We start from the raw sequence: 26,709 nt of genomic DNA on the forward strand, positions 1-26,709 counted from the left end.
AAGGATAAAGCTGACCTGCTAGCATTCCATTTTTCTTCCTACTTTTGTATTAATGATTTTGGTAAAACACCTCCCACCATTCCGAACACGCTCCATTCACAATGCCTCCTGTGGTCTTCCGTCAAAAGGATGTCAGAAGGATTTTCACGAATCTTGATGCTAAGAAAGCTCCAGGTCCTGATGGTATTTCTCCAATTGTTCTCAAAACCTGTGCTCCTGAACTAACTCCTGTTCTTTGTTGCCTTTTTTCACTTTCTTATTTCAAAGGTGTTTTTCCTTCTGCTTGGAAATTTGCTCATATCCAGCCAGTTCCTAAAAAGGGTAACAAATCCCTCCCATCCAATTATCGTCCCATTGCAATTACTTCTACTCTTTCTAAAGTAATGGAAAAATCAATTAACTGCCAACTCTTAAACTAGCTAGAAAACTTCCACCTATCAACGATAACCAGTATGGATTCCATCAGTGTCGATCCACTTGTGATATTCTGGCTTATGTTACCCATTTATGGACAAATTCAATGGAAAAGTTTGTTGAAACACAAGCAGTTGCTCTTGACATCTCAAAGGCTTTCGATTGTGTTTGGCACAAAGGTTTTCTAAACCAGCTTCCATTTTATAGGTTTGCCAACTGTTTTTTGTAATTGGTTATCTAGTTTTCCCTCTGATCGCTCACTGAGGGTGATGGTAGATGGCTCTCTCCTCTTCTAACTTCTCCACTAATGCTGGTGTCCCCCAAGGTTCAGTTCTTTCCTCCAATCTTTTCCTCTGTATATTAATGACCTTCTTCCATTGACTGGAAATCCTATCTATAGTTTTTCCGATGATAGACATTGCATTCTACTTTCCATTTGGAGAAACCTTGCCCTGCTCAATCAGCTTCAACTTCTTGAATATCCGCTACTAATTCCTTAAATGCCGATCTCTAGGTAATTCTCCAGTGGGGTAAAGACAACATAGTTGCTTTCAATCCTTCTAAAACTCAGTCTTGTCTTATATCTCGCAAAAAGGATTCTTCTCCTCCTATGCTTATCTTTGGTGACACTCCGATTTCTAGGCAAAATGATATACACTGTGCTGCCACTTTATTAGGTACACCTACCTAGTAGTGTGTTGAGCCTCCTTTAGCCTTCAAAACAGCCTGAATTCGGCTAGGCATTGATTGAACAAGATGCTGAAAATGTTGTGCAGGAATGGAGTACCATGCAGACATGAGTGTGTCACGCAGTTCTTGAGATTCAATGGAGGTGTAGGCCTGCAGCAAACAGCCCTTTCCAACTCATCCCAAAGATGTTCAATAGGATTGAGATCCGTGGACTGAGCGGGTCACTGCAGCAAAGAAAAGTCATTGTTATGTTCCTAGAGCCATTCTACAGTAATTCGGGCTATATGAACTGGCGCATTATTCTGATGGAAGTAACCATCTGACTGAGGATAATCTGCCAACATGAATGGATGCACTTGGTCAGCAACGGTGTTTAGGTATGATGTGGCATTCAGACGTGAATCTATGGGTATCAGTGAAACCAACGTGTGCCAAGAAAACATTCCCCACACCATAACACTGTCCCGTAGTCGGGACAGTGTTATGGTGTGGTACCGTAGTCGTCAGACATGATGGATCCATGGATTCACATTGTTTTTGCCAAATTCTGAGCATTCCATCAACATGATGTACCAGGAACTTCGACTCATCAGACCAAGCAACTGTTTTGCAATCCTCGATAGTACAGTGCTGGTTTTGCTGTGCCCACAGGAGGCGTGCTCTCTTGTTCTTCATTGATAACAAAGGTACACAATGTGGCTGTCGGCTGTTGTAGACCATTCGCGACAAAGTGCGGCTATTGGTCCGTTGTGATATTTTGTTCTGCGCACCAAGGTTGTATTCTGACATGATGTGCAACTTGGGACCCATCTGTTTGCTTGCACAATTCGAGCCACCCTCCTCTGAACTCTCTCATCAACAAGCGATTTTCTTCGACAGGAGTGCCGTTGAGAGGATGATTTCTGTTCGTTTCACCATTCTCGATATACCCTTGAAACTGTGGTGCATGAAAAGTTCAGGAGAACTGCCGTTTCAGAGATGCTTTGTCCAGTATGTCTTGCGCATACTACCATGCCATGTTCTGCAGCATGTCAAGGTAAGTGTGTCCTGTTGCTCTAGGCTCTATGAAAAAAAAAAAAAAAAAAAAAAAATGGACTGATGACGCCATTTTTGTTCACTCCTAACCAGACATTGACTTTTGGTGTGTCACTTTCATTTTCGATCACTTGGTGAGGATTCTCCGTACCCCAAATGTGGCAATTGTGTCTGTTAACTTTCCCATAAATATGAAAGGTTGATTCATCACTGAATAACAACAGATCAAGATAATTGGGATTGTCATCGATATGGCTGGTCATCTCAGCAGCAAAATCAGTTCTTAAGCAGTGATCATCTGGCTTAAGGTGTTGAAAAAGTTGAAGTTTGTATGCACGCAAACAGAGACGTTTGTGAACAATATCATGAACTATTGAATGCGGAATCTGCAGTTCATTACTAGCCAGTCTAACTGACTTACATGGGCCCCTAGAGAATGACCCATGCACCCAATCCGCAGTCTCATCAGTCACACGCTTTTTCAGGTGTTTCCCAGTTTATGAAACCAAACTTCTCATCTCTTTTAGAGTCTTATCCCACTGAAGAAGGGATTTGGATGTGGGAGGATCCACATTCCATTCTCTTCATGCATGCTGCCGAACACGAGTAACTGACTGAAATTCAGTTAACCAAAGCATGCACTGCACCTTCTGCTGTGGCAATAACCGTTCTTATGCCATTTTTGCGCTTGCGCAACTACTGGTGATGTGCCAGTACTAGTGATCTTGATAGTGCGATGAAACAAATCTTTGAGAGATTTCTTATTGACTGCGCTTTTGTTTGAGAAAATATAATGAGAAAATATAATCTCGCATTATAAGCTGTTATTTTTGGATACCTCTAGCCTGGACACCCTGTGGTATTGATTTTATGATGTTACTACTATAATGTTCTCTACTCTGTTATCTGTATTCAATACACAATTACTGTACATATATGCAAGATTTACAAAATTTATTCTTTAATTCATTTTATTATATTTATGTTGTCGTTGTTATTTGGTTTTTAGGAGCATTAGCAACTAAGGGCATATTGCTCCGGGAATATGCGGTGGTCATTCCCTGACCTTTCCGCATCCTCCGTATTTGGTGGTGACGGGCTCGAACCCCGGTCTAATCAAGAAGCGTGTGCTATGCACTGCTGCTCCTTCCCACCTGGCTACGGAGGCACCATTATATTTATGTATTACATATATTTTTATAAATATCTGCCAGTCAGAAATTTTCTACAGTAACCAATATTGTACTCCAATTAAACTAAAAACTGTTAGATATTATACATTGTGTATTGGAACGTGGCTTGTTTTCTGTCAAAGTTGACATTATAACATGGGTATCTGCAGATCCCTTTATACCTGCACTATAACCAGATAGCACTATATATATACAGGGTGTCTCAAAATTATTGGAACAAATGTTTAGGGGAGGTAGGTAACATCTAAAGGAATCTGAATCGCATAGGAACCTATAACTGGAAACGTCAGGGGAAAGTAGTAGCAGAGGCACAAGAAGCAGAAATGACACAAGACAGTAATTAGTGGCAAACATTTATTTGACATAATATTAACAATAGAGTATGAGATGGATGCATTTCATGATGTTACAACAGATGCTCGAAGGTTGCACCGTGAGACGCGATGCATGCGTGACACCAACGCAGCATGGATTGGCGGACACGGTCGAACACACGTGGAGTTTCTTTGACTGTAACAGCAGCGCAGACGAGTCTTGCCACGAGATCCATTGCCACCTCCACAGGTGATTCAGAAAGAAATCAAGGCTCGATAAATCAGGTGAGTGTGGGGGCCAGGCAACGGGTCCACCACAGCCTATCCATCGACCCCCAAAACGCCTGTTCAAATGGTCACGAACACACCTTCCATAATGGGCAGGTGCCCCGTCATGTTGAAACCAAATGTTGCATCTCACATTTGCTGGAACATCAAGTAACCCTGCTAAAACTTGTTCAAGAAAGATCCGATATTTAGCAGAGTTCATGTGGGATGGTAACAGGTATGGGCTGACTAAGCAGTCACCGACCATACCTACCCACACATTTATTATGAAGCGATGTTGTGCCGCATGGGGATGCACACCGTGTGGGCCCTCTGCTAATCCATACACTAGGTGCATGTCTGCCAGCTCACAGTTCGTATATCGATGCATGCTCTTTGTGCGGCGACTACTGCTTAAATGAGTAAACCAGAAATTTTTCCTCTCGTGAACTGATGAACAGCGCTGTGTACTGACTTACGGTGACATTTCCAGTTATGGGTTCCTATGCGATTCACATTCCCTTAGATGTTACCTACCTCCCCTAAACGTTTGTTCCAATATTTTTGAGACACCCTGTATATATATGTACATACTCGTGAAAGGGTTAAAAAAAATTAACATTTCTGGACATAAAAAAAAAAGCAATATATATTAGCACACAGCCAAACTTCAATGGTAGTTTTTTTGCAATAAGTGATTTTCACCAGGAAAAACTGTAAGAATTTTAAATTTAAAAATTCTGAATAATTTTATTTTTGGAAATTCCTTTCACTTCACGTATCAAAAATTTTCACTTCCAGGAAAAGGAACACGTATGGTAGCACTATTTTCACCCCCATCTGGGTGAATGCCTCCATACAATTATATTTAAGCTATTTACATAATCCTTAATATTTTACTAGATTTAACCATTTCTAGTTTTTTAAGCAATGGTTAAGGGAGGCATACTTTTCTTTCATATCTTGCTTTTCCCATTTTTTTAAAAAATATTTTAACACCAGACAAAAAAAAAAGGATATAAATCTAAGTTGATCTATCAAATTAACATAATTATAGCTCACCTTTTTCAAGTATATCTGTTACTTTTGCAGGATACATTTTGCAATCTATCCAGCGTGCCAGTACTTCTTCACCAATTTTAAAATCCTGGACAAATTAATAAAAGTTTGCATTTAAACAAATTAGTTATCAGACACCTTTTTGTTTAATGAAACAACATGGTAGTTTATTTGAAAGAGTACTAAATTAATTCCTTATTAGAAAACAAATAATAATAAAAGACCTGCAGAAAAATTAACAAAACTCTTCATTGTCAGTAAGAAAAATGTACCATTTCAACATGTTACATTTCAGATACATGAAACTTATGTGTACAGAAAGTATAAGGGGAGCAATTATGCTCTTGATTAAGCAATTGGAATCTGAGGCAGTGCATCAGTTGATGTCGGTGGACAGTGTAATACTCAGTTAGTGTGGTGTGACATAAGCACTCACAAAACAAATATGAAAGTAGGAGTGTTATAGAACAAATTCAGCATTTTATTAGAATAGGCATATGATGCAAGAATGCAAACGTATACAGCATCAGCCAAAAAAAAAAAAAAAAAAAGTCTTCCCATTTCACCCATCCATTCACTCCAAAAGTTTGTCTAGTTCTTCTTTGAATTTATTTAAGCTATCAACTTCCACAACAGCAGATGGAAGTTTGTTCCAACAATCAACCACCTGCTGGCCAAAGGAAAATTTCTGCACATCTAGTCTACAACTGTCATTCCTCAATTTGAATTTATATCCCTTAAGGTATGTAATCTGAGCAAGAGCAAGAATCCCATCAGCACTGAGCTTGCTCAAACTATTCAAGGTCTTATACATCTCAGTCATATTGCTTTGCATATTCTCCAGACTTTGCAATTTGTAGAACTTAAGCCTTTCTTGGTAAGAGCAACCCTTTGTTCTGCTCACCAATCTCATTGCCCTTCTCTGTACTCATTCCAGCAGCTCTACATCCTTCTTAAAATGAGGCCTCCATACCTGTATGCAGTACTCAATGTATGGCCTGACCATTGCTTTATACAAAGGGATAATACATCCTTATTTCTGCTAGCAAAATTCCCAAATATCATTGACGACACCCAATGAGCTGTTCTGCTCAGAAAACTTCATATCTTTTGATGCACAATAACCTCCAGGTCTTTTCCATTCTCCACCACCCTGAGTGGAGTACCACACAGTTAGTATGTTACTCTGGGGTTACTGCTACCCATATGCAGTACTTTGCATTGGTCAATGTTAAACTTCAGTTGCCACCTGTCAGCTCATTGGCCCAACTTTTCTAGATCCTGTTGCAGTAGTGTGCTATCATTACTTTCATTAACAATCCTGCCAACCTTAGTAACATCTGCAAACTTGGACATTAGGCCATTACTGACAACATTCCTGACATTACTGTATACACAGTTGAGATTAAGTAATCTTATATAGTTTACTACCTAACACACCCCTTGAAGTTATTTAGGTTTATATCCCAAGCTTTAAGTTCCCTCTCATTTGAAACCTTGCTACTCCACAACATCTTCATCTGGGCAATTCTGCCCAGACACGATAGGAGGTGTATATGATGAGAGCCTTGTCTATCAATTCGGCCCTGGAAAGATTGTGCAAGGCTCAAAGGGTAGAATTTTTTTCAGCCTGGACTGTACTTGTTAACAGGAGAGACTGCTTCTACAGGGATGGGATACACTTAAATACAAAGGGTGCAAGAATATTTGCTGATGCTATCGAGGCAGTGTTAGGTGGGTTGGAAAACTGCCAGCTTGGGGGGAGACAAAGACTAATAAATTAACAGTAGCCACTGGCAGAAGTGAAAGTGATTCTTTCATTGCTTCTATTGGAATGAGCAGAAGCCTGAAAAACAAGATGCAGGATATTTCAGAGACTGCTGGGAGTCATTGCGGTACAAGTAAACACATGGGTTGTGTTAGGGTAGCTAAGAATAGAAACAGGTACATGCACCTGTATCCGCAAGTATACGCAAGTAAGGCGGATATTGTTCGGATATCAGAGACGTGGTGTCACACAGATATAAGGAATGCCGAACTGGAATTTGGGGAGTACAATGTGTACAGAAATGATAGACAGGATAGGAAGGGAGGAGGTGTTATGCTGTTAATAAAGAAAAACATAAAATCAAAAGAAGTGCATCCAGTTGATATAGATGAACAGTGCACTGTTGAGTCAGTTTGGTGTGACATAAGCACTGCGAAAGCAAAAATAAGAGTAGGAGTGTGTTATAGGCCTAATGACTTGAATGAGTACAATGAACAATTGTACAGAGAAATAGAGTGGGCTAGTAAATCGGAATGTCTTATAATGGGGGATTTTAACTTCCCAGATATTGACTGGAATTTGTGGGTTGGGCACTCACACACTAGTCAGACTTTTGTGGATTTATTGGATGATTGTTTTCTGCAGCAGCATGTTCGAGAGGCAACCAGAGAAAGTAATACTCTTGATCTGGTTATCAGCAGTGATCATTCATGTATTAGGAATTTGCAGATAAAAGAACCACTAGGTGGCAGTGATCACAGTGTACTGACGTGGGATTTACTTAAAGATTTAACTACTATCAGGGGTAAAGGAAAGGGTTTTTGCTTCCGTAAAGGCGAGTACAGTGGTCTCCGACAGTTTTTAGTTTCTGTACAGTGGGATCAACTGACGATGTTACCAACAGTAAATTCTAAGTGGGAAACATTCAAGGAATTAATCGTGGAAGATACTAAAAGGTTCATACCTATTAAGAAATATTGTTCAAGGTTTAGGCCTAAATGGTTGTCAAATGAACTAATGAGACTCGTAACAGAGAAGAAAAATGCATGGGATGCATATAAATTATCAAGCGACTCAGAAGCATATGGCAGATATAAGTTAATCTGTAATCAGGTCACAAAGAAGGTTCGGCAGGCGAAGGCAGATTACGAGAAATCCTTGGCAAAAGATGCTAAGAAAAACAGCAAGGATTTCTTTACTTATATAAACTCTAAAAGGAAGGGGATGAATCTGATCAGTCCACTTGACATCGATGGTTCGACTGTTGATGATCCTGCTCAGATAGCAAACAAACTGAATGAGTATTTTGCATCTACATTCACACGTGAGGAATTATTAAGGTTTGAAAATGGCAGCAGGTTATCAAATTGTAGCAAGATACTTAATGATTTTGTAATAACCGAGAGCAAAGTGGAAGAGAAATTGTTGAAGTTAAACGTAAGAAAAGCACCTGGGGTGGATGGGATCTATCCAGTTATATTAAAGGAGACGGCAAAGCAACTAAGCAAACCCTTAGCCATAATTATGAGAGCATCCTTGGACTCAGGGGAGGTTCCCACTGACTGGAGATGTGCAAATGTATCCCCAATTCACAAAGGGGGAACGAAGGGTGACACGAGTAACTATAGACCAGTTAGTTTAACTTCTGTTCCGGGTAAAATAATGGAGTCGCTGGTTAAGGATGCATTGCAGGATCATCTAGACAAGACTGCAGCAATAATTCAGACACAGCATGGGTTTGTTAAGGGAAAGTCTTGTCTGCCAAATTTGATAGGATATTATGATGTGGTCACAAAGGAACTGGATGCGAAAAATAATTTTGATATCATATATTTGGATTTCAGGAAAGCTTTTGACACTGTTGCGCATGGAAGACTATTGTACAAATTGGAGTAGAATGGTATTAAGGGTAAGTTGCTACAATGGATAAAAGGATGGTTAAGTGCAAGAAGACAGAGGGTGGTAATCAATGGGTGCTGCTCTTCTTGGACTAATGTTATTAGTGGAGTCCCACAGGGTTCGGTGTTAGGTCCACTGTTGTTTTGTATATTTATCAATGATATTGATGAAGGTATATCAGGCTTAATGTCGAAGTTTGCAGATGATACAAAGGTTGGCAGGATTGTTAATGACAGTAATGGCAGTGTGCTACTGCAACAGGATCTAGATAATTTGGGCAGATGGGCTAAGAAGTGGCAACTGAAGTTTAACCTTGACAAATGCAAAGTACTACATATGGGTAGAAGTAACCCCAGAGAAACGTACCAACTGTGTGGTACTACACTTAAGGTGGTAGAAAATGAAAAAGACCTGGGAGTAATTGTGCAGGCAGATATGAAGTTTTCTGAGCAATGCAGACAGGCTGCCAGGGCAGGTCATGGGGTTTTGTCAATGATATATAGGAATTTTGCTAGCAGGGAAAAGGAGGTGATTATCCCTCTGTATAAGGCAATGGTCAGGCCACGGCTTGAGTACTGCGTACAGGTCTGGAGGCCTCATTTTAGGAAGGATGTAGATTTACTTGAGCGTGTACAGAGAAGGGCAACAAGATTGGTGAGGGGAATGAAGGGATCCTCTTACCAAGAGAGGCTTAAGTTCTGCAAATTGCAGTGGCTGGAGACTAGGCACCTGCACGGTGATCTGATTGAGGTATATAAGGCCTTGAATGGGTTGAGCACGCTGAATTCTGATGGGATCCTTCCACTTGTTCAGATTACGAATCTAAGGGGGCATAAATTCAAATTAAGAAAAGACAGATGTAGAATAGATGTGCGGAAATTTTCCTTTAGCCAGCGGGTGGTTAATTGCTGGAACAAACTTCCATCTGTCGTGGAAGTTGATAGGTTGAATAAATTTAAGGAGGAACTAGACAAGCATTTGGAGGGAATGGTGTGATTTTTTTTTTTTTTTTTTTTTTTTTGGCTGATGCTGCATAAGCTCATACATTTGCTTTCTTGCATCACATGCCGCTACTACTACTACTACTACTACTACTACTACTATACACCAATGCTAGGAGTTTAGTAAATAAATTTGATGAATTTGAGGTATTGCTCAAAACATCAAAGGCAGATATTGTTGGGATATCAGACGTGGTGTCACACAGATATAAGGAATGCAGAACTGGAATTTGGGGAGTACAACGTCTACAGAAAGGACACACAGGATAGGCAGGGAGCAGGGGTTATGCTATTAGTTAAGAAACACATAAAATCCAAGGAAGCGAAGCCAGTCGACATCGCTGGACAGAGCAGTGTCGAGTCAGTTTGGTGTGACATAAGCATTGGGAGATCAAAATTGAGAGTAGGAGTGTGCTATAGGCCTAATGACTCTGATGAGTATAATAAGAAACTGCACATGGAAATAGAGTGGCCCAGTAAATCAGAGAGTCTTATAATGGGGGATTTTAATTTCCCAGATATTGACTGGAATTTGGGAGCTGGCCACTCACACACTAGTAAGGCTTTTGTGGATTTATTGGATGATTGTTTTCTACATCAGCATGTTTGGGAGGCAACTAGAGGGAGTAATACTCTTGATTTGATTATCAGTAGTGATTCTTCATGCATTAAGAATCTGCAGATAAAGGAACCACTAGGTCGCAGTGATCACAGTGTGCTGAAGTGGGATTTACTCAAAGAGGTAACTACCATTAGGGGTAAAGGGAAGGGTTATTGCTTTCATAAAGGTCACTACGATGGACTGAGACAGTATTTAAATTCTATACAGTGGGACCAACTGATGATGTTACCAACAGCAAATTCAAAATGGGAAGCATTCAAAGAATTTATCTTGGAAGCTACTAGGCTTTACATACCAACTAAGAAATATTGTTCAAGGTTTAGGCCTAAATGGATGTCAGATGAACTAATGAGACATATGACAGAGAAGAAAAATGCATGGGATACATATAAATTAACACTGACACAGAAGCCTATGATAGATACAAGTTGATCTGTAACCAAGTTACAAAGGAGGTTAGGCAGGCGAAGGCAGATTACGAGAAATCTTTGGCAAGGGATGCAAAGAAAAACAGCAAAGAGTTCTTTACTTATGTAAACTCTGGAAGGAAGGGGATGAACCAGATTGGTCCACTTGATATCGATGGGTCAACTGTTGATGATCCTGCTCAGGTAGCTAACAAACTAAATTAATATTTTGCATTGACATTCACACATGAGGAGTTATTCAGCGAGGGGAATGCCAGAGGTGTATTCAACTCTGGCAGTAAGCTAGAGAATCTTGTAATAACTGAGAGTAAAGTGGAGGAGAAATTGTTGAAGATAAACACAAGAAACGCACCTGGGGTGGATGGGATCTATCCAGTTATATTAAAGGAGGCAGCAAAGGAAGTAAGCAAACCCTTAGCCATAATTATGAGAGCTTCCTTGGACTCGGGGGGGGGGGTACCCACAGACTGGAGATGTGCAAATGTGACCCCAATTCACAAATCAGGATCAAAGGCTGACACAAGTAATTATAGACCTGTGAGTTTAACTTCTGTTCCAGGAAAATTAATGGAGGCACTGGTTAAAGAAGCACTGCAGGATCATCTAGACAAAACTTCAGTTACAGCTCGGACACAGCATGGTTTTGTTAAGGGGAAGTCTTGTCTGACCAATTTGATTGGATACTATGATGCAGTCACAAAAGAACTGGATGCAGGGAATAACTTTGATATTATATACTTGGATCTTAGAAAGGCTTTTGATACTGTTGCACATGGAAGACTGCTGCACAAATTGGAGCAGTGTGGAATTGGAGGCAAATTGCTGCTATGGATAAAGGGGTGGTTGAGGGGGAGAAGACGGAGAGTGGTAATCAATGGACACTGTTCATCGTGGACTAATGTTATTATTGGAGTCCCTCAGGGTTCAGTGTTGGGTCCTTTATTGTTTTCTGTATTTATAAATGATATTGATGATGGTATATCAAGCTTAATGTCCAAGTTTGCAGACGATACGAAGGTTAGCAGGGTTGTCAAGGACACTACTGACACTATGCTGCTGCAACAGGATCTGGAAAGGTTAAGCAGATGGGCTGAGAGGTGGCAAATGAAGTTTAACATTGACAAATGTAAAGCGCTACATATGGGATACAGCAACGTATCAACTCTGTGGTACTAAACTGACAGTGGTAGAGAATATAAGGGACCTGGGGGTGGTTGTGCAGGCAGATATGAAGTTCTCTGAGAAGTGCAGACGGACTGCAAGAGTAGCTCATGGCGTATTGTCAATGATATATAGGAATTTTTCTAGCAGGGATAAGGAGGTGATTATTCCCTTGTATAAATCAATGGTCAGGCCGCACCTAGAGTACTGTATACAGGTCTGGAGGCCTCATTTCAAGAAGGATGTAGAGCTGCTGGAACGCAGCTCTACATCTACATTGTCAGAGAAGGGCAACAAGATTAGTGAATGGAACAAAGGAATGTTCTTACGAAGAAAGGCTTAAGTTTTGCAAATTACAGTGTCTGGAGACTAGGCACCAGCGAGGTGATCTGATAGAGGTGTATAAAGCCTTGAATGGTTTGAGCATGCTCAATGCTGATGGGATTCTTCCTCTTGCTGAGGATAATCACCTGGGAGGGCATAAATTCAAATTGAGAAAGGACAGATGTAGGATAGACGTGAGGAAATTTGCCTTTAGCCAGCGGGTGGTTGGTTGGTGGAATAGACTTCCATTCCTTGTTGTGGAAGTTGATAGCCCAAATAAGTTTAAGGCTCAGATGGACAGGTATTTCGAACGAACAGAGGGGTGAAGTGGAAGTGGTTTTTTTTTTTTTTTTTTTTGGCTGATGCTGCATAAGCTTGCTTCCTTGCATCAAATGCCTCTACTAATGCTAATGCTAATCTTATCAACATTAGCTGTCGTGGCAACAAACAAGAATTCATGGGGCGAGTGCAAGCAATACTTTAACCGATATCATCAGATAAACGTGGATCTAAATTACCCTTGGATCTAAATTAATCTTCTAACTAGCAGTTTCCCTGAACCCTTAGGAAATCCTCAATGATACTGGAAAAAATCCTTGCATTACCTTTGTTCAAAAGACTACTGTCACCACAAAAAAATATTCCTTCTACCTACAAGTGTGGGAAGGACTAATAAAAATTTCTCACTTCAGAGCCCTATGGATTAACTCAAGACTTGAGGGAATCTACAAGGCTCTGAAAGCTCTATCGCATAGGCTATCCATATACTGTATGGATAGCCTATATCCATAATATCATAGCTGAAGGGTTGGAGGAATGAATTGGAAATGTCTCAGATGCACAGAAATGAAATGCTCTCAGTTCATAGATAAATGCTGTTGCTTTTTACTTGTTTTTTTTTTTTTTTTTTTGCAGTTAAAAATAATTAATTATTACTGCTTGCTAATGCACCTGAAATGTAATGTACTATTACATTAACTAACTTGTTTTGTATAATTATAATATGACCATGCAAAATCCACAAACTTCAAGGTCTGACAAGGTTTTCGAATATCAAGGGTTTAACTATACCCCAAATAACTAATATGCACCAAAATTCAATTTTATTAAATTTTATTAATGATGTCAAATATCAATATGAAGGAATTTATTTGGAATAGGTACAAGCAGATAGATAAATGAACAAAGTGATGCTAATAGTTGCTTCCTAAATGGTGCAACATACAACTACAAATGATAGGACATGAATAAGATATAAAATATTGCTAAAATAAAAGGGCGAGTTTTAAAAAGGTCCAAAAACCTTGAGCTAAATAATTTCAGAAACCACATTTCTTCCATTTCAAACCTGTGGTCTTACTTGGAACATCTGAAATGAACATTTTAGTTTGTTAATAAATTTTTAGTTGTTGAACAAACATTTTCATTATGTTATCTGAATATATTTTGCTGACTTGATTCAAACCACCTAATAAGTTTGCAGAATGAATATTTTACATATTTACCCTATTTCTATATTTATTATTTATTCCTATCCAATGATAAATGTATCTACTATACTTACAGGAGTAAATTTAGCCTGCTTATCTTTTAGTTCCTTTCTTGTGGATGGATGAGTAATGGCTCGAAGCCTGGGACTGTCCATAGACACCCACTCGTCATACCTTGAACTCCACCGTTCAAAGTGTATTAATACTTCTCCATCTTCTTCATCTACTTCTACTATTTTTGAAGGATACCTACACATGAAAAGTGGTTTGTGAACAAAACAATACGTTGTTCAAATGATGGCATAAAAAGTTCTGTAAATGAACCTTCATAATTGTGACAAGGAATAATAACTTAGAAAATGAAATCATACTATATGGGATAAAAGATAAAACAGTTGTTTCCAACCCAAAGGTACATTCTTCCTCAGTGCGTTTTCATTAGAGAAGAATTTGGTAGTTCTGCACCCCTGGTTCAGAATAAAGTGCAACGTGTTTAATTTCTTAAAAGTACCAATTTGGTTTATTAATAAATGATGCTAAACTCAGTTTTTTTACTATAAACCAAACTGAGTTAATTTACAAAATTGAAAAAATACTTCTAAATATTCTTACTCCTTACTATACCTGTTTTTTTTTTTTTTTTTATTTCGTATGATGTGATCAATACACGAAGGAACCAGTTTTTTCTTGCTTCCTTCGTGTATCGTGGCCGGGATATCCAACCAACCGGTTGGTTCGGCACCATCGTGATATCCAGCCTGAGGCGGGAATCGAACCCGCGACCTTTGGGTTGCCAGGCAGGCACTTTACCTACCTGGCTAGCCCGGTCGGCACTATACCTGTTCATGTACTCAGAGACCACATTATTGTATGTGGTCTCTGAGTACATGAACCACAAATAATTTGGAAAATAATAATCTGTGGTCAAATAATCTGACCACAAAAGCCCTCTATCAGAGCATAATGTGTTTGTCTCATTTTGAGAAATCTGGATTCAAATGCCATCACAGAGGAATTTTTAAAGGACCCTTTCAGTTGAGACTGCAGATAGCATATCTTAGGCAGAGGAAGCAGGGTTTTTCCAGACAGGTTTTTCAGCCCCTATAACACATAATTCACCTTGTAAACAAATATACGTACAGACATAATGCATGATAAAAATGACTATATGAACTAGTATACCAGTTGAACTGGTTTATCAAATGACCAAAGCAGTATATACACCAAAAATCACAAAATTTAAAGTACTTTACAATACATTTGCAATGCACAGTTATTCATATTTGCAACTGTCTAATAAGTTAAAATACTGCTGAGTTCAAAATAGTGATGGTTATAATCGATTATGACAAGCCTGTCATTATTCATTTCATTACACTCATATCAATCAAACCATTAGCAGCTAGAAGTGATGAGAATAATCGAAAGGTTATAATCGATTCGTTGAATTATGGTTAGTAGATTTACTTTGTCAACATCTCAGTAACGATTACTCTCTCACTATGAGCATTGTCAATGATTCTTAGTAGGGCAGCGTTTGTGGCATCTGAGGCAAAACCTTTAACGGCACCTAATTCATATCGTATCATAAAATAACATGCATATATATGCAGTATCACATCTAGCAGCACCTATTTTATGTGGTGCCTGTGCTTGGTTTGGTTTGGATTGGATTTTATTGGTGCATTAGCAACTAAGGCTATAATGTGCCAAAACCAGGTGCCTGTGCAAGTGTCTCACATGCACACCCCTAGTGCTGGCTCTGATTCTTGGTATTTATTATTCTTCATTGAGAGATTGTTTCTAATATTTTATTTAATCAAATTCAAATTAGCTTTAACCACATACAATTTTCATTCACTGTTAGTATATCAAATAAAATATTATTAACAAAATACATAAATATATATATTAGTACTGGTCCACAATATTAGTTTTCTTACATTCTTTGGAGTATTTTTTTTTTTTTTGAGTGCATTTACAAATGTATAAAGCAGCTACCATCTTCACCATGCCTGTCCATCAATCTGCATGTAATAACCTTGACTCCGAATGGAAAAGTTTTGATGAAATTATATATTTGGGTCTTATTTTAGATAGGTTTGTTCCACCATCCTTAATTTGAAATGTATAAAGCAGCTACTGCTTTTGCTATGTCTGTCTATCCATCTGCATATAACAACCTTGACTCCCAATTGACAAATTTTATATTTGGGTCTTTTAAACAGATTTGTTACACCACCCTAAATTTCATCAAAATTGGAATTGGAATTTTAAAATCCCAATAGAAATTTGGCTTCCCCTTCCCACTTACCATGAATATTACGTCAAGAGTCATTCTCTCTCTCTCTCTCTCTCTCTTTTCCTATCATTTTATGAGAGGTATAAACTAGCTTTTAATATATGAGGTGTGGCTATTAAATAAAGAGACTGTGCATGCAGCCATTACACACGAAGTGACATCTGTGAAATAAAGGCACAACAATTGACCTTCAACCTTTTCTTAGTTGTCTGCCAAGTCACATTCCAACATGCTCATTTGCTTCGCAATGACACAGGTTTTCATTACTGTGTGTTTTAGAAGTTCATGATAAAATTACAGACAAAAATATTAAACAACAAATCAGTCTCAGATTTTTAACAAAGTTTAAAAAAAAAACTAAAAGTTAGGAGTTGTTATGTCAAGTTTATGGAGAAGATACTTTGTCAAGATCTCAAGTGTTTGAATGGCATAAAAGATTTTTAGAAGGAAGAGAGAGAATGCGGAAGATGATGAATGATCAGGCCATCCAGTATCCATGAAAACTAATTAAAATGTGGCCTGGGTAAGCACACTGATTAAAACTGACAATTGTTTAAGCATTAGAATGGTTATATCAGAAATCAATATGAACAAAGAAACAGTTAGATAAATTTTAACTGAAAATTTGGACATGAGAAAAATGTGTGCCAAGATGGTGCAAGATGGTGATTCAAAAATTTAGAATGAAGAATGAGAAAACTCCAAGTTTGTGAAGATGTTTTGAAAAAAACTGAAGATGCAGACTTTCTGAGCATTCTAATTACTTGCGATGAAAGTTGAATGTTCTGGTATGACCATATTACATAATAATTAGTGCATTATAGCCTAAGTTACTGATGCACCAACAAAACTAACATCAACCGGTATGACCGAGAAACTAAATGATAGTCGGTCAATGCAATGGAAAAAAAAAAAAAAAAAAAAAAAATCCCACATCACAAAAAAGCAAGAATGTCAAAATTAAAAATGAAAACCATGCTTCTTGTTTTCTTCGATATTAAAGGAATTATTATGGCTGAATACATCCATTAAATCAGACTCAATCAAACATTATACTAAAAAGTTCTGACAGGGCTGAATGAAAAAATTCGAAGAGAGCTGAATTGTGGAAGGAGGGATGGATGCTCCATCAAGACAATGCTCCAGCATACAATGCACTCTGTTCACGTGCTTCTAGCCAAAACAAAACCCTGTGTGTGTGAACATTCATCCTAACTCACCTAAACTGCAAAGTGTACTTATGGAAACCCATTTTCAGTCCACTGATGACGAATGTCTATTACAAAAAAAAAAATAAATAATAATAATAAAAAATAACTGAAATGTTAAAAGGGATTACAGAAAATGACTTCTAGAAACATTTCTGTGCTTGGAAGAAACATATGGAACAGCATATGCAACCCCAAGGCAATAATTTCAAGGGATAAATTGTAAGGTACGAAACATTTCATTATATTTATTTTATTGCAACAGCCTCGTTATTTTATTTTGCAAATCACTCAAAATGTAACACAGTTTCAACATTGCAACTGTAATTTCAGTAACTTTGTGAATTTTAATTATACTTACCATTTTTCAAAGCCATCTTTCGCTTCCAACCGTGCACCAACTTCGAACATAATTCCAGGTCTATTTGGTATCTTCTTGCGTCTCCCAAAGCTAGATACATGCGAACAATCACTTCCTTGACTTGCACTTGACCTTCTTCTTTCTTTCCTTTTGGATCTTTTTCTATCTCTTGATCTTCTTATTTGTTTTTTAATATCATTCACTTTCTTGTCATCTGCTAAACTATCAGATGTTACTGAACTAGCACACTCATTACCAAGATTTTCTATTCCATTACCACTCAGCTGTTCTTTATACTTAGCATTTTCCTGTTCACAGAGTTCATTGTCATCTTTGATTTTATCTATTAACTTTGAGTTATCTGAATCACCTTTCTCAGATGATAAAGGCTCAGATTCTTTGGAGTTTCTATTTTCATCTTTCCTCAACTGTGATTTTTCAGTTTCTTTATTTAAAGTTATATTCTCACCGTTTTTTTCATTTTGGAGTTTATTTAAAGATTCATTAGTGTCACTGTTGATTTCAACTTCTTTTGGAGCATTCTGAGAATATTTTAAAGATTCCTGCAATTCATTATGAGAGGATTTTGTTAAGGATTCTTTTTCCTCGTTCTGAGAGGATTTTGTTAAGGATTCTTTTTCCTCATTCTGAGAGGATTTTGTTAAGGATTCTTTAATTTCATTCCGAGATGAGGTTGTTACAGATTCTTTTATTTCATTCTGACATGATTTTAAAGAATCTTTCGATTCATTTTGAGAGGATTTTAAGGATTCCTTTGTTTCATTCTGAGAGGAGCTTACTGAAGCTTCTTTCGATTCAGTCAGAGAGGATTTTGTTAAGGATTCTTTTGATCCATTCTGGGAAGAATTTATTGAAGATTCTTTTATGTTGGAATCCTTTTTCCTTTTTGTTATCACATTCTCAGAGAATTCCTTTTCAGCATCCTTTCTTTTTGATATCACATTCTCTGAGGGTTCCTTTTCAGCATTCTTCTTCCTTTTTGAAATTACACTCTCAGAAGGTTCTCTTTCAGTATCCTTCTTTCTTTTTGATATCACACTCTCAGAAGGTTCTCTTTCAGTATCCTTCTTCCTTTTTGATATCACACTCTCAGAAGGTTCTCTTTCAGCAACCTTCTTCCTTTTTGATATCACACTCTCAGAAGGTTCTCTTTCAGCAACCTTCTTCCTTTTTGATACCACATCGTCAAAGGATTCCTTTTCAGCATCTTTCTTCCTTTTTGATGGTGCATTCTCTGAAGGTTCTTTTTCCAGTTGTTTCACACTGCTATCAACTTTCAGCTTTTTTGAAGTACTTGGATAAGACTCTTTATTTTTAGTTGAAACATCATGCTTTGGTTTCTTGGAAGGTACTAGAGAATTTGCTTTATTACTACTTTCTGGTTCTGATGGAGCTTGATTTTCTGTGAAACGTCGTTTTACTCCTCTGGTCACAACTCCCTCTTTCTTCACATTTTCCTTGATGTCCTCAATTTCAGATGCATGAGATTTTTTACTGTTGTTTGAAGACTCCATGTGAAAGCAACTGGGGGGAAAAATGCACATTACTTTAGCATTATGAAACTCTGTATATATAAGTACACATATCACTATTATTAATTTCCCTTACAGTAGAGAACTAAGGCATTAACACACCAGACTCAAAACTTAATCAAAATGCATACATTATTTCCTACAAATTTTGACTGTCAACCAATTGATAAGCTGATATTTATTAGCCTACTTATAACTATATACATTAAATTTAAACCATATTCAGTATATGCCAGTATATGTCTGCCAGGGGCAAAGGTTGATGATGTTGTAGAGCGGATATCATCTTTTAAGGGCATAAAAGGTGATATAGTTGTACACATTGGAACTAATGATATTAAGAGTAGGAGACCGGCAGAATTACTTAACAAGTACAGGTCACTGTTGAAAAAAAAAAAGACGCGAATCAGGGTTGAATTTGAAAGTGTCTGCAATTCTGCCCAGACACGATAGGAGGGAGTATATGATGAGAGCCTTGTCTATCAATTCGGCCCTGAAAAGATTGTGCAAGGCTCGAGGGGGTAGAATTTTTTTCAGACTGGACTGTACTTGTTAACAGGAGAGACTGCTTCTACAAGGATGGGATACACTTAAATAGAAAGGGTGCAAGAATATTTGCTGATGCTATCGAGGCAATGTTAGGTGGGTCGGAAAACTGCTAGCTTGGGGGAGACAAAGACTAATAGATTAACAGTAGCCACTGGCAGAGGTCAAAGTGATTCTTGCACTGCTTCTACTGGAATGAGTAGAAGCCTAGAAAACAAGATGCAGGATATTTCAGAGACTGCTGGGAGTCACTGCAGTACAAGTAAACAAATGGGTTGAGTTAGGGTAGCTAAGAATAGGAACAGGTGCATGTATACTTGTGTGTAAACCAACGCTACGAGTTTGGTAAATAAATTTGATGAATTTGAGGTATTGCTCAAAGCATCAAAGGCGGATATTGTTGGGATATCAGACGTGGTGTCACACAGATATAAGGAATGCAGAACTGGAATTTGGGGAGTACAACATCTACAGAAAGGATAGACAGGATAAGAAGGGAGGAGGGGTTATGCTATTAGTTAAGAAACACATAAAATCCAAGGAAGTGAAGCCAGTCGACATTGCTGGACAGTGCAGTGTCGAGTCAGTATGGTGTGACATAAGCATTGGGAGATCAAAATTGAGAGTAGGAGTGTGCTATAGGCCTAATGACTCTGATGAGTATAATAAGAAACTGCACAGGGAAATAGAGTGGTCCAGTAAATCAGAGAGTCTTATAATGGGGGATTTTAATTTCCCAGATATTGACTGGAATTTGTGGGTTGGTCACTCACACACTAGCAAGGCTTTTGTGGATTTATTGGATGATTGTTTTCTACACCAGCATGTTCGGGAGGCAACTAGAGGGAGTAATACTCTTGATCTGATTATCAGTAGTGATTCTTCATGCATTAAGCATCTACAGATAAAGAAACCACTAGGTGGCAGTGATCACAGTGTGCTGAAGTGGGATTTACTCAAAGAGGGAACTACCATCAGGGGTAAAGGGAAGGGTTATTGCTTTCATAAAGGTGACTACGATGGTCTGACACAGTATTTAAATTCTATACAGTGGGACCAACTGATGATGTTACCAACAGCAAATTCAAAATGGGAAGCATTCAAAGAACTTATTTTGGAAGCTACTAGGCTTTACATTCCAACTAAGAAATATTGTTCAAGGTTTAGGTCTAAATGGATGTCAGATCAACTAATGAGACATATGTCAGAGAAGAAAAATGCATGGGATATATACAAATTAACACGTGACACAGAAGCCTATGATAGATACACCACCCCAGATGTGGGAACAATATTCCAAGGCAGGGCGGATTTGCAATTTATACAGAGTGAGCAGCTGTTTGGAAGAAAAGTAATGCCGAGAGCGAAAGAGAAAACCAAGTTTTTTAGATGCAGAGGAAGCAATATTTGTAATGTGATTGTGCCAAGGGAGATTAGAAGTCAAGATCCCAAAAGAGATATATCATTTTGCCTAAAAATCGGAGTGTCACTAAAGATAAGCATAGGAGCAGAAGAATCCTTTTTGCGAGATATAAGACAAGACTGAGTTTTAGAAGGGTTGAAATCAACTAAGTTGTCTCTGTCTCAGTGGAGAATTACCCGAAGATCGGCTTTTAAGGAATTGGTATCAGATTTTCAAGAAATTGATGCTGATTGAGCAGGACAAGGTTTCTCAAAATGGAAAGTGGAATGCAATGTGCTATCATCGGCAAAACTATGGATAGGATTTCCAGTCAATGGAAGAAGGTCATTAATATACAAGAGGAAAAGAGTGGGGGAAAGAACTGAACCTTGGGGGTCACCAGCATTAGTGGAGAAGTTAGAAGACAGAGAGCCATCTACCATCACCCTCAGTGAGGGATCAGAGAGAAAACTGGATAACCAATTACTAAAAACAGTTGGCAAACCATAAGATGGAAGCTTGTTTAGAAGACCTTTATGCCAAACACAATCGAAAGCCTTTGAGATGTCAAGAGCAACTACTTGTGTTTCCCCGAGCTTTTCCATTGAATTAGTCCATAAATGGGTAACATAAGCCAGAATATCAGTGGATCGACACTGACGGAATCCATAATGGCGATCATTGATCAGACGGAAGGTTTCTAGGTAGTTTAAGAGTTGGCAGTTAATTGATTTCTCCATTACTTTAGAAAGAGTAGAAGTGATTGCAATGGGACGATAATTGGATGGGAGGGATTTGTCACTCTTTTTAGGAACTGGCTGGATATGAGCAAATTTCCAAGCAAAAGGAAAAACACCTTTGGAATAAGAAAGTGAAAAAAGGCGGCAAAGAATAGGAGTAAGTTCAGGAGCACAAGTTTTGAGAACAAGTGGTAAAATACCATCGGGACCTGGAGCTTTCTTAGCATCAAGATTCTTCAAAATCCTTCTGACATCCTTTTGACGGAAGACCACAGGAAGCATTGAATGGAGCGTGTTGGGAATGGTGGGAGGTGTTTTACCAAGATCATTAATACGTGAGTTGGAAGAAAAATGGGATGCTAGCAGTTCAGCTTTATCCTTGGCTGAACTGACAACAGAACCATTTGGTTTGGACAGAGGTGGGAGCAGAGATAGGCAAAAGTGGCGGCCAATAGCTTTGGAAAGAGACCAGAATGCTTGGCTACCATTAGGGCAAGAAGCAAGTTTTCTACTCTTAGCCTGTTCAAACTCTAGTTTGGACTGATTAATAACTGCTTTACAATTGTTGCGAGCTTTGGTGTAGGCAGAAAATGAACCTGGAGAATTAGAAACAAGCCAATTACGATATGCAACATTCTTCTCTTGAACAGCCTTAGCACATTTATTGGAAAACCAAGGTTTAGATAAAGGATGAGATTTTAAAGTGGAGTGTGGGATAAAGGATATCCATTCCTGCAAGAATAATTTCACTGACACGATCTGAGCAAACGTTGACATCAGAAGTTTTGAAACAGTAATCTGACCAAGGAAAAGAAGTCTCGCAGGTCATCCCATTTTGCATTCTTGTAATGCCAAACAACACGAGGTTGGGAATACCCATGAGATAAAGGTTCCATTGGAGAAGAGACAATCACCAAGTTGTGATCTGAAGTGCCTAAAGGACCTCTCACTTCAAACATTTACTTAGAAGGGTTGTTTGTGAGAAAAAGATCAAGCGTATTGGCTGTATGATTAGGATTGTCCGGTATTCTTGTAGGTAAATTAACAATCTGTAAATTAACAACTGTAAATTAACAATTTATTAATTAAAAATTAACAAATTGTAATTGCAAAAGCCTCAGCATCTCGACCAGTTGGGTCGGTGTGACTAGAAAACGGAAGCCAGCTGGAGTTGTGAACATTAAAATCACCAAGGAAAATTACCTCCCTGTTAGGAAAGTTGGACTGGAGAAAGTCAAGTTGAAAAGAGAGGAAGTGAAAGAGCTCCAAGTGATTAGTGGAATTGGGAGAACGTTAGAGACAACAGATGAATTTGACACAATGAGGTAGAGAGATTTTAAGCCAGAGAAGATCAAAGAGAGGCGATTCCAAATTGCCAAGTCTCTGACAGGGAATATCAGAACGGACATATGCACAAGTACCACCTTTGAGGCGAAAGGAATCATACAGCAAATAATTTGGACATCTGAGATGAGAAGTAGTTGAATCAACTGATAACTGAGATTCTGTCAGAAAAAGTACATGGGCTTTGGCAGACTGCAAGTGGAAATGGACATCGTGGAAATAGAATTGAGACCACGTATATTTGTGAAATGAATTAGGAAGTGCTTGGGAGGTTTAGATCTTTTCGCAGATAAGCTTGCTCTATTAGTTTGACAATTCATGGTGTATTCAATATTAAGAAAAAGTGGGTGAGACATGCTGTATGAAGTAATGAAATTTTTGGATAGGGTATACATATGGTAAGAATATACCCAGATCCTTGACATGACGTGGCCTCGACAATGCTCCCCGCATACACACTACTCGGACTCCCTCCAGTCACTATCTGGCAGAGTAGAGGTAGCACGATTATACACTAGCTGATCTGGAAGTCTCCTAGAGAGTTACCAATAGGTTCTTTCCGGTGTACTAACTAGCGGCCGGCCTGCGAACACCATTTTAGAGCTGTACCCTCAAAATGTAAGGAATAATGGATCTCGCCACGATGTTCATCATAACCTCAAAAGTCATTAATCATGCTGCATGATGGAAGAGATAGGGAAGGGTTGACTGGAACTTAGCTCTAGAGACTAAACATGGGTTCCACCACTTCAAGCCTCCAATAAGCAAAGTGGTGGTATTGCACCGGTTGATGAGAGTCATCTACCACCTAGTACTGCCTGGTAACATTGAGGTCGAGGTGTGGTGCCCACACCACACCTCGACCCCTGCTTACGTTGGTTCGCACCTGGGTGGTCACCCACCATGTACTTGTGCATGGCGGTTATACCCAGGATTACTAACAGTCCCACCATCATGAAGGTGCAAGCAGAGGATTTGGCTGTCACAGACCGTCCAGACTTCGCCGAAATTGGGTCCACTTGACTTGAGTGTCACCCGAATATCAGTTCCATCAGCGTTTTAGACTCGCAGGTAGCAAGTACAGCTTGTCTGGCATATCTGAGAGAGTGTCTGTGACAACCTCAAGGACCACAACAACAGATGGAAGCATCTGTTGGAAGCATCCACAACATTTCCACTACAACAGATGGAAGCCTGTTCCAACAATCAACCAGCCGCTGGCTGAAGGAAAACTTCTGCACATCTATCCTGCAACCATCCTTCCTCAACTTGAATTTATGCTCCCTCAAGTGTGTAGTCTCAGCAAGTGGAAGAATGCCATTAAAATTCAGCTTACTCACCTGCTACTTATAGATTGAAATCATGGACTAACGGTAAGTCATGGCGAAACAGATTTTTGAGCCACCTGGATTATTGCATTAGTATTGGCAAATGATGCAAGAAAGCAAGCTTATAAAGCATCAGCAAAAAAAGAAAAAACTTCCTACATCACCTGTATATCCCCTCAAATAATTTGTCTAGTTCTTGAATTTATTCGACAATAGATGGAAGTTTGTTCCAACAATCAACCATCCCACTGGCCGGAGGCAAGCTTCCACATATCTAACCTGTAACCATCCTTCCTCAATTTAAATTGATGCCACCTTACATGTGCAGCCTGCGCACAAGGAAGAATGTCATCAGCAGCAAGCTTACGCAAACCATTCAAGGGCTTAAATATCTCAATCAGATTTCACAGGTGCCTAGTCTCCAGACACTGCAATTTGCAGAAATGAAGCCTTTCTTGATAAGACCACCATTTGTTCCTTCCACCAATCTCATTGCCTTTCTCTGCACACATTCCAGCAGCTATATCTTTCCTAAAATGAGGCCTCTAAAATTGTAAGCAGTACCCAAGATTCAGCCTGTCTTATATTATATGCAGTACTCAAGGCAGCCTAACTGCCTTGTACAATAGGAAAATCACATCCTTATCTGTGCTAGTAAAGCAAAGGATAAGGAGGTGACATCACTGACAAAACCCCATGAGCTGTTCTAGCAAATCTGGCTGCACAAGGTCAGATTAGGTCTTTTTCATTTTCCACTATGTTGATGTAGTACCACATAGTTTGTACCTTAATCTGGAATTACTGCTACCCATACGTACTAATTTGCATTAGTCAACGTTAAACTTCAACTGCCATTTCTCAGCCCATCTGCCTAATTTTTCTATATCTTGTTGCAGTAGCTTACCTTGATTACAGTCAATAACCACCCTACTCTACATATCTCTAAAAACTTAAGACATTAAGTCATTTATCAATATCATTAATAAATATGGAAAACAACAATGGGGCTCAGCACAGAATCCTGAGGGACTGCACTAATAACATTAGTCCACAAAGAGCAGCATCCAGTAATAACTACTCTCTGTCTTTCCCACTCAACCATCCATTTATCCTTAGCAGTAACTTGCGCTACATGCAATGCTGCTGACAACAGTATCAAAAACTTTCATGAAATCGAAGACGACATCAAAATTATTTTTTGCATCCAGTTTCTTTGTTACTGATTAACGGTATCCAATCATATACTGTGATTCAGTAACAGTATCTAATCAGATTGGTCAGACAAGATCACTCCTTAACAAATCCACACTGTGACATTATAACTGCATTCCTGTCTAGATGATTCTGCATTACTTCTTTAACCAGTGGCTCCACTATTTCCCTGGAACAGAAGTTAAGCTAACAGGTTTGTAATTACTCATGTCACCTTTGATTCCATTTGTGAATTATGGATATACTTGTGCACATCGCAGTCCATAAGGACCTCTCTTGAATCCAAAGATACTCTCATAATATTAGGTTCTTGTTCAACGTAATGTAAAATTACACCAAGGTGCAATTTTACATTATATTTAACAAGAGAGCCTGATTCAATAGTGAACAATCTGGTGTTTAAAAAAAAAAAGTAGAGGGATTATGCTCCAAAACATTACATTTCAACTATCTAAAAGTGACTCATTTCAGGTAAATTCTTAATGCAAGATTCTTAATGCATTAAGAATCTGTAGATAAAGGAATCACCAAGTGACAGTGATCACAGTGTGCTGATGTGGGATTTAGTCAAATATGTAACTAACATCGGGGTAAAGGGAAGAGTTTTTTGCTTTCATAACGGTGACTATGGTGGTCTGAGATAGTTTTTAAATTCTATACAGTGGGACCGCCTGATGATGATGTTACCAACAGCAAATTCTGGCTAAGGTAAAGAAAGCCCACACGAGAAGCATGCAAAAGTTTGATGAAATTTACTGGTAAAAGTACTTTGCCGTCACGGCATTTGTATTGTTGCTCGCTCAGTAAACATACAGTGGGTGTTATCGGTCAGGAGTAGAAATTGAATCCCACGGGAGCTTGTTGTTGTTGTTATTTGGTTTTTAGGAGCATTAGCAACTAAGGCCATATTGCTCCGGGATATACGGTGGTCATTCCCTGACCTTTCCACATCCTCCGTATTTGGTGGTGACAGGCTTGAACCCCGGTCTAATCAAGAAGCGTGTGCTACGCACTGCTGCTGCTCCTTCCCACCTGGCTATGGAGGCGC

General features: G+C 38.7%; 1 protein-coding gene across 3 annotated transcripts in view; it reads right to left on the bottom strand.

Annotated features, from left to right (window-relative positions):
- Window positions 1-26,709, bottom strand: part of LOC150091902 (uncharacterized) — a 121,628-nt gene that overhangs the window by 87,541 nt on the left and 7,378 nt on the right. For all 3 annotated transcript variants that reach the window (XM_090377375.1, XM_090377371.1, XM_090377385.1), the window contains exons 2-4: window positions 17,537-19,081; window positions 13,740-13,914; window positions 4,976-5,060 (exon numbers count right to left, since the gene is read on the bottom strand). In XM_090377375.1, the coding sequence (XP_090233501.1) occupies window positions 4,976-5,060; window positions 13,740-13,914; window positions 17,537-19,071 (1,795 nt within the window). In that variant the 5' untranslated portion in view covers window positions 19,072-19,081. The remainder of the gene's footprint in view (window positions 1-4,975; window positions 5,061-13,739; window positions 13,915-17,536; window positions 19,082-26,709) is intronic.

This window comes from Mastigoproctus giganteus, chromosome 1 (genome assembly GCF_048544385.1).
Source record: "Mastigoproctus giganteus isolate SK-2022 chromosome 1, ASM4854438v1, whole genome shotgun sequence".
In the NCBI taxonomy this organism is placed as follows: Eukaryota; Metazoa; Arthropoda; class Arachnida; order Uropygi; family Thelyphonidae; genus Mastigoproctus; species Mastigoproctus giganteus.